This window comes from Rhododendron vialii, chromosome 4a (genome assembly GCF_030253575.1).
Source record: "Rhododendron vialii isolate Sample 1 chromosome 4a, ASM3025357v1".
NCBI classification, from domain to species: domain Eukaryota; kingdom Viridiplantae; phylum Streptophyta; class Magnoliopsida; order Ericales; family Ericaceae; genus Rhododendron; species Rhododendron vialii.
In genome coordinates this window covers 29,146,734-29,156,379 of record NC_080560.1, presented here as the reverse complement: position 1 = coordinate 29,156,379, position 9,646 = coordinate 29,146,734, and the positions used below count along the sequence as shown (strand labels likewise).

The window sequence follows — 9,646 nt, the reverse complement described above, 5'->3', positions numbered from 1 at the left end:
CTTTCCATCCTCAAGTTTCCAACAGAGCCAAAATCTGGAAAAAAAATACCCTAAATCTCATTCCAGTTGTGGAATCAAACACATATCAAATTGAAGGGAGAAGGTCCGGTCCAGTTTTATTAGTATTCAGTCCGGTAGTCCGGTCTAGTTTTGGGCCGTGTGGGCCGATTGGAATTGTTCATTTTATAGAGTTCGTCGAATATGTTATGCACGCAAAAAATTAGCATGATCAAACACCGATAGATAGATGAACAAAATATATTTGTACAAGAAAAAATTGGGCAATTATGAGTTTCAATTTATTTTTTGTCACCACATTTTTCTTATACAAATCTATTTCGTTTATGTACCTATCGATATTCAATCAAACTAATTTTTTTTGGTGGATAACATACTTTACGAGCTCTACAAAATAAACGATTTCGATCGTAGTTGTGAAACTGGGAGGAGCCTGCAATGTCCAAAAACTGGACCGGACCTTCTGCCCAAATTTTAACCAAATCCACTGAGACTGCAACAACCAGGAAAAAAATTGCAAGCTTTCTTCTATCCGTTTGAAAAGGAGGTGTTATGCTTGGCGCCTCCTTCCTCCATGGTCGCCACCACCACGACCACCACCATCGCCGCCGCATACTTCCCCACCTTCCCTCACTCAATCCTCTCTCCTCACCCTCCATCCACCCGCCCATCCCTTCCCTACCCATCAAAACCACCCTCCTCATCACCAATCTCCCCCCTCTCTCTCTCCCTCCCCAATAAACTAAAACCCCCTCCCATCCCCTTCTCCGCCCAAATCCTCACAAACCCACTTCCCCAAAACCACGCCACGTCATCGGACACCGATGGACCGCCCACCGAAAACCACTTCAACTTGCTCCGAACATCCGTTCGCAACAACGACGTCGAACTCGCTAAGGCGGTCCACGCCTCTGCTCTCAAGCGAGAAGAGCCCAAAACGACGCTGTCCAACGCTCTTGTTTCCGCTTACCTCAAGCTGGGCCTCACAACTGACGCCGTCAGGGTTTTTCGCCAGTGCCTTTCTTGCCCTGACGTGGTGCTGTACAGTACGATGATATCTGGTCTCGCAAAGTCCGGTTACGAGCTCGAGGCGGTCAGCCTGTTCTTTCGAATGAGAAAGACAGAGATTGAGCCTAATGAGTTTAGCTTCGTGGCGATTTTGACCGCTTGTAATCGTTTATTGGATTTGGAGCTGAGTTTTCAAGTCCATTCGTTGGTGGTTAAGATGGGTTACGTGGGTTTTACTTATGTTTCGAATGCGCTTATGGGTTCGTACAGCAAGTGCGGGCGCTTGGATTTTGTGCTCCAAGTGTTTGATGAAATGCCTGAAAGAGATGTGGTGTCGTGGAATACGATGATGGCCGCTGTGGTGAAAGAGTCGATGTATGATTGGGCGATTGAATTGTTTAGGGATATGCGAAGGGTTGATGAGTTTAGCGCAGACAGGTTTACTCTTTCGACTGTTTTGGTTGCCTGTGCTGGGGGTAGGAATTGGAATGGAGGACGACAAGTTCATGCTCATGGGATCAGAATGGGTTTTCAGCCCACCTTGAATGTGAACAATGCCCTTATTGATTTCTACACCAAATGTGGGAGTATAAGAGATGTGGAGACTTTGTTTGAGTCGATGCCTGTGAAAGATATAATAACTTGGACAGAAATGATAACCGCGTACATGAACTTTGGGCTCGTTGATTTGGCATCAGAGACTTTTGATATGATGCCAGAAAAGAACTGCGTTTCCTATAATGCTCTTGTAGCAGGGTGTTGTCGAAATGGAGAAGGCATGAGGGCTTTGGGTTTGTTTTGCAAAATGGTGCAGGAGGGCATGGAGTTAGATGAATTCACTTTGACAATTGTTATCAACGCTTGTGGATTGTCGACAGACATGAAGATAAGTGAACAAGTTCATGGGTTTGTCCTCAAATGTGGTTTCGGGTCAAATAGTAATTGTATTGAATCAGCATTGATTGATATGTGCACAAGGTGTGGACGGATGGACGAAGCAGAGAAGATGTTCAATCAAGGACTGGACAATGTGAGTTGTCCTATAAATTGGACGTCAATGATCTGTGGATATTCTCGAAATGGGAAACTAGAAGAGGCAATTTCTCTTTTCTGTAATAGGCCATCAGAAGAAGTGGTTGTTGATGAAATTGCATTAGCTACAGTTCTTGGTGTCTGCGGAGCTCTTGGTTACCATGTGTTTGGGAAACAAATCCACTGCCTTGCTCTTAAAATTGGTTTGTTAAACGATACAGGGATCGGAAATACCTTAACTAGCATGTACTGCAAGTGTGGAAATTTGGAAGGTGGAATTAAATTTTTTGATATGATGTCAATGCATGATACAGTTTCGTGGAACAGTGTGTTGGGTGGGCATCTTCTTCACAGGCAGGGTGACGGGGCCTTAGATTTATGGTCAAAGATGGAGAAGGCGGGTCAACAGCCGGATGAAGATACACTACGCTTGGTTATTTCAGCTTATGGATACACTAACTCAAATTTAGTTGATAAATGCCGGATACTGTTTCTGTCAATGAGAACTACATATGACATTGAGCCCACTCCAGAGCTTTACGCCTCCTTTGTTGGCGTTTTGGGTTACTGGGATCTTCTCGAAGAAGCAGAGCAATTAATCAACAGTATGCCTTTTGAGCCAAACGCCACTTTTTGGCGAGCTTTGCTTGATGCTGGCAGAATCTCTCTGAATACAAGGATAGGGGCAATGGCTGCTAAGCAAATTCTTGCTTTGGAGCCACTGGATCCATCTACTTATGTGCTCGTAGCAAATTTGTATTCTGCATCCAGTAGATGGCAATGCGCTGAAAAGACAAGGGAGGAGATGCGGAATAAGGGGTTTCGGAAAATCCCTAGTAGAAGTTGGATTATTAATGAAAACAAGGTCCATTCGTTCTACACAAGGGATGAATGCCATTTCCAATCCAGAGACATATACAGCGCAATAGACGTACTGATATTGGAGTGCATGAAATCTGGATATGCTCCGGACACAAGCTTTGTGCTTCAAGATGTAGAGGAGTATCAGAAGAAGGATTTTTTGTATTACCACAGTGCAAAATTAGCTGCTACCTATGGGCTGCTCACGACTAAGCATGGAGAACCCATTAGGGTAATGAAGAACGTCGCTATCTGTGGGGACTGCCATACGTTCTTGAAGTTTGTTTCAGTTGTTGTTAGGAGAAAGATAATAGTTAGGGATTCATCGGGTTTTCATGTTTTTTCAAAGGGTCAGTGCTCGTGCAAGGATTACTGGTGACAAGGTACGGTGGTTAAGCTCTGCCTCTCTTGTTTTAGGTTTTCTATGTCCCAATTTTCATTCTTTACTTCTCATTTGGCTCATTGAAGAGTCTCAAGCTGCTGTAAGATATGTTTGTGCTGCTGAAAGATATGTTTGTGTAGTTGGTAATTCTTGGCGGAATATGTAAATGACCAGATCAATTAACTTAATTAATAACTTCTCTACAGAAATGAATATTTTTTTATGTCAAGGTCTGATTCTAGTGCAAACTCTGTTATTTTGCTGAATGAATATCATTTCTGTATTGATCCTCTTGTCAAGTATCATTCTAGTTTGGAGTCACAAATGTTCCTTCAAACTCGAGGGAAGATCAAACTATGTATGGGCATGCCAATATTCTTCCAGACAAAATCATGAATGATAATATATCCTAGAAGGTTGAGAGCAGTCAACGAAAATTGTGATCTCAAAGCAAGTTTCGCTCAACTGCATCTACTTACAAATCATCCTAGCAACTCATTAAGATACCAAAAAAAATTTCCGGGGTGGGAGAGAAATTAAATTGCAAAGGCATCCCACTGCTATTTTAGAAATTAGAAATATCATTAGCTCCATAAAAAGTTTATTGCGAGCCAAAAGCCTATCTGTTAAATGAAGCGCGCATTTAATAGTTCGTTATGAATAATCGTGCGATTTTTTTGAACAAAGACTAAAGTAATTTCATAATTGTAGAATTATCTCACACGAATTCAAAGATCTTTAAATTGGTGTAAAGGGTGGAACTAGAGGTATACCCACGTGCTACGCGCATTCGGTCATACCTGTTGATTCAATAATTAAATGTATTTAGGGTAAATATGTTTTAATTGTTGGGTCATTTTGGCTGATTTAGAAGATGATTTTAAAAACACACACATACATACATGGATACGATTTAAAGTTCAACACAAATATAAGATGTTTAGGGTATTTTATTGTGTCATATGAATAACAATATCTTAGAATTGTGAAGTGTTTTTCAGTCCTTAATAAGGAGCAATATTCATAAACAGAGCAATAAAAATTCTGAATTACCAGGATAAACTTACTTGTGTGTGACATAAATATTCATAAACATCATATTACCAGGCCTCAATTGTACATTAGGAGTTAGGCTCGGAATTATGTATGATCAGGAAAGACTCGAAACTGCCATGGAATTCTATACACGAGGATCATGCCCGTTGTGATAGTTTCAGAGAATTTCTCCAAAAGAAGCATGTCTTATAATTTACATTAAGAGTTTGGAAGTGAGAACATGATTTACAGCCGAAGTTTTGCAGATAAAAGGTTACAGATTTAGTTATATTGGAAGCAAAGCATGCACACCAAAAGCTTTGCAACCTAGTTAATCTGAAAAGATATTGTGATTCCTGATTTAGTCGTTCTTCAGGTGTAGGGATTTGGGAAGCAAAGCATGCACACCAAAAGTTTTGCCTCCTTGTTAATCTGCTAGGCTTTCAAAAGTTGTTGTGATTCTTGATCTAGTCGCTTTTCTTGCTATTTTCTTCTTCTATGTGTGCGTCATGCATCATGGTGGTTGAAGTCGGGCTGGAGGGTTGTGTTTCGTGGGATGTTGAAGGCTTGTGTTTTGTCTTTTTTGGCTTTGTTGTTTGGCTTGTTCGGAGCTTTGAAGCCTGAGTGTTTCAGTATCATCTAGGACTCCCATATTGAAGATTACCTCAACAGTCAATAATGAATTTGCATGTACTCATTCCTGCATAGTTGTACATGTATGCCTTCAAGTTGGCAGTCACTTTCTTTGGTGCTGATAATTTCTGGAGTAGAGGCAGAGAGGGATAGTCCTGTGGAATATTATGGGTTAATTTGTAACACTAAATAGAGTTGTGGATAAAATTGGTTGAATTTGGTTTTGTGCTTACCTCCACTACATTTTCCATTATTTCTACAGCCATAATACCAAAGAAATCTTCTGCTTCAGCAAAGATTCGCCTCAATCGAACCAGTTGCATCAGTGATTTCAATATCAAATTTGGCCTTGTAATTGATGATAGTCGTTCTTTAATATCAATGAATCATATTAAGCATCGAACAATAATTAAAAACAGGGAAGTGAAGATGACCGTTGGCATGGTTAATGAGGCTGAGAAGCATATTTCAAATACCAGCAATAGCGAACACCTTAACATTGTCCACAAGAATGGTTACAAAAAGTTCCAATGCAGCTGCTGTGGAGAAATCATTTTTAAATGAAACAATATGTCCAACTACACTTTATGAAAAAGCTTGTAATTACCTGGCATGCTTTAAGCAACAAAGGAGTGGTAAATAATGGCCTCGAGCCAAATAACCATATCTGTTTTCAAATCCCACTGAACCATCTCTCCCAAAGGTACGTTTGCATAATCTTCTAGGAACCTATCGAACTTTTTGAAAATGAGAAGACCAGCTCCTCTCCCAATTGCTTCAGCAGCAATAACTCGTTCACCTCCACCAGTTTCCACGTAAAAGAAAGACACATCTCTTAGGCAATGGTAAATTGCTTTTGGAACATGATACCAATGGATAAAAGGTACACGAACTACCATGTCACTGCAATCCAAATATAACTTCCTTATATATATTTGGAGATGGAAAGTGGGCACCAAAATGTCCAAGTAGTAGATATAAATGTAACTTCATCTTTGCCTAATTTCATCCTCTATTCTCTATTTTTTTTTAATCTTTTCATTCCTTATTCCCTTATACTGCTTTTTATAATTGCGTTGAACTCTAACAACCTAGAAGCAGATGTGAATTGACATGATATAGTGAACAAAACAGTTGGAAGAAAATTAATGCACACTTTAAAGTGAGAAAATCACAAACGAGAGCCACGCTGCAAGCAAAAGTAAAGAATCCAAAAGCAAATGCGAACGCAAAGAGAGGTAAAATTATACGCTCATATGCATAAAACTCAACAAAGCAGGTGCAAGAACATATGTGGACAGTTGGAGGCAAAAAAATGAGCAAGCTGGGAAAATATCACAAAACCAAAAACAACACCGGAATCAAAGATATTTGAAAACTCTAGATCCTCAAAATCAAACACACCCAAATAATAATAGCAACGAACAACAACCAGACTAGAAATCACCTAGTGCAAGCAGTCCTGATTATTAGCGAGCAGTTCAGAGCAACACAAACTTGACTTTACAAAAACCAAAAAAAATCTGCAAACTTTACTGAACAAAGAAGGTGGAAGAGTTAGAAACTGGGGGTGAGCGTGAACCAGATTGGTTCGGTTTTATATTAAACCAATGACGCCGGATTTTTCAGACGGGACGGAAGTAAGATAAAAATGGATAATCGGGTAAAGCTCACCACCCAAGTTAAGGAACCAACGGGATAAGATATCACCACCCGAGGATTTAACTAGGGATACAGGGCTAGGGAACCGCTCACCACTCGAAGGAATCCACCTAAGAGATACAGAAACGGGGAAACTCGCCACCTATCGGAATCCACTGAAGGATAAGAGTTACAAGAAGAATTATCTTCTCACAAGCCAAAGGCTATTTTTAATTCAAACACACTCTAATGATTTCATTCATAGGAAAGGATATAAATAGGACTTGTTGGAACATCCCTCCAACATGGGAAAAATAAACTTAGATTTCCAATACAAAAATTAAAAAGACTTGACCATAGACTAATTGGAAGATGTGTTTGACTCTAGAAACTTAAAAAACACTTAGAAACTTTAAAAGGACTTAACAAATTTTTAAGAAGCTCAAAAGACATCTTGCTGGCAGACTTGATTTATTTTGGAATTCAAATTTTGGGAACTCCGGTGTCAACCAAGAACCAAACCACTACCTACGGATTATGAATTTGGGGAACCAAACCAACACACAAAAAGTATAGGACCAAACCATTAGACTATGGTTCGGTTTCGGTTTTGAACCACAGTTTACTTAAAACTTTTAAATAGCTTCTTCTTCTTTTTTTTGAACAGCACTGAAATATCATCTTCGTAAAAACTATTTAAAGTACAAAATTGCGGAGATAACTAAGATTGGTTTTCATTTATAGAAATATAGGAAAATTTAGAAATTAATTGAACCGTGGAACCACTATTCACTAAATGAAGCATTATATATTTATATACCATGTACTTTTGGTGCACCAAAATTATAGGAATAAGTTTTTTTTTTTGATAACGTCATTGGATTACAACAAGCAGAACTAGGAAATGTCCTTATTCAAAATAGAATTAAGCGCGGGCGGAATACAACTCGTAAAATGTAAAGTTTAATTAGAGGAATAAGTTGTGATATATGGAAGTTTATGATAAATAATTTTGGCAGTAAATGACTACTGAATAGGACGATGGATTGAATTGATTATTAATTTAGAAAATTAGTTGACTATATATAACTCTCATGTATACTTCTTGTATCTAAATTAAATGAGATATATAAATGTACGGTTTGGAACCAAAACCATTAACGTAAATCCACAAACCAAACTATTTACCGCGGTTTTTAATTTTTTAAACCAAAACCAAACCACCCTACTAAAAATCCAAACCAAATCATTCGGTTTGGATTGGTTTGAACTGGATTCGCGGTTTGACGGGTTTTTTGCTCACTCCTGTTAGATACCCTAGACAAAAATCACACAACAATGTTGAAGATCCATAGGACGAGGAGAAAAAGTAAAAATTACCCATTAGAGGAGACCAACCGCAAGAGATCTCTCATCTTCAAAACAGAGATCACCCGAATCGCCAGAGAAAGTAAGGGAAAGGGGAAGAAAACGTGTGGAAGAGAGAGTAATCGCCGAAGGTGGAGATGGAAGAGAGAGAGAGAGATGAAGAAGAAAGGGGAAGAAGTACACGCCTCTGTCTCAATCATTGTCAGAGAAAACACATGAACTTGTCAGTGCGGAAAGGTGAGAAGACGAAAACACCCCTTAAGAAAATTAGAAATACTAGTCGCTAAAGGACAAAAACAGGTAAAAATCTTGGAACACAAACGCAATAGTGGGAAAGTCAGAAAACCCATATTAGTTGGTAAATCGCCGAACAGTGTCAAAGCCCTACCACAAAACACACGAAAGGACAAAAATGGTCCCAACCATAATACTACGGGCTCTCCCACCAAGGGGTTCAATTGGAAAATTAATGGCAAAATAGGGCTGGCCAAAATTTTGGAAACATGGCTCTTATCTCAAGTTTTGGATATGGTCTTTCCTTGGATTTGGCTCTTTGGTTTTGTGGGAACGGGTGTGTTTGGCCAAAAACTACAGTATTAGGTAGTCCCGAAGCATAGAATAGTATCCATGCTCCCTCTCATGTAAGATGCCGGACCCACATATATTTTGTGGGACCATCTCGTCGGTCTCGTGCTCTGGGACTTCTAATTTGGCAGGTCTGCCACAGGCATGCAATTCCCCCCTAATCAAGATTGGTGCCATTAGATAGGAGCTGACCTGACCTGTATGAATCAAATGCTCTTTTAAAAGACTTCTCATCTCTCATCTCTCATGTCATATTCATATGTAATATAAAATGGGACCCACGATTATTTTTTTATTAAAAATTTGAGTCTTGTAGTATTTTTTTTAAGTCTTTTCATATTTATTGTTCAAAGAAAAAATCAAATTGGTTGGATATCAATAAAATTGTAATTGAGTCATAGGAGTATTTGACCTAAGAGAAATGTTTGGTCCGAATATATGTTTTTTTCTTGTAAAAAAAAATACTTCGCTTAAATGAAAACCGGTATCCAATCGACTTATTTTCTTACATGAATGATAATCAAATTGAGATTTCAAAATGCAGTATTTGAATTGTCAAAATGAGATATTGATGAGTCTAAGGGCCTGTTTGGTTCCCTAGTTATTGCATTTTCAACTTCTCCTTTTATTTGTTTGGCTTTCTCTTTTTAAAACTCATTATAGGAGAACTCATTCTCCAATTTTCGGTTTAGAGGAAAGAAGTCAAAAGTAGGGGAAGATGAGCTTTTTGACTTCTCATTTTTGACTTACTTCATTTTAGTTAACAAAAAGACCTACATAATATATTCTGCATATATCTCCCGAACACTAACCATGTTGCAAAATACACTCTGCACATACCCGTCACTATGGGTGGTGGTTGGTCCTGTAAGCATTATTGTTTCTTTCAAGTACTAATAATGTGCTATTCACACATACAAATAGGACACAGATCGCCCATAGATTTTTGTGTGGGGCCCACTCGAGTCCCACACAAATAATTCAATCCGTTTATTAAATATAAAATATTTTTTCAAGGGCCCTTGCAAAAAATTAGCTCAATCGATGCCTATAAGTGCTCGATCTAATCATTTAACTTTTCAT

At 38.8% G+C, this 9,646-nt stretch overlaps 1 protein-coding gene and 1 long non-coding RNA gene across 2 annotated transcripts; one reads left to right on the top strand and one right to left on the bottom strand.

Moving 5' to 3' along the window:
• The first annotated feature begins 472 nt into the window (after positions 1-472).
• On the top strand, positions 473-4,847 carry LOC131324676 (pentatricopeptide repeat-containing protein At5g03800). Its single transcript, XM_058356748.1, has 2 exons — positions 473-3,302; positions 4,713-4,847. Exon 1 carries the CDS (start codon positions 593-595, stop codon positions 3,296-3,298), a length of 2,706 nt encoding a protein of 901 aa, XP_058212731.1. The 5' UTR covers positions 473-592; the 3' UTR covers positions 3,299-3,302; positions 4,713-4,847.
• On the bottom strand, positions 4,460-8,149 carry LOC131324678 (uncharacterized). The gene is made up of 4 exons (XR_009199414.1): positions 7,991-8,149; positions 5,577-5,872; positions 5,203-5,461; positions 4,460-5,124 (listed from the first exon to the last, which is right to left on the bottom strand). It is a non-coding gene; the product is annotated as an uncharacterized LOC131324678 (long non-coding RNA).
• Between the last annotated feature and the right edge of the window lie 1,497 nt (positions 8,150-9,646).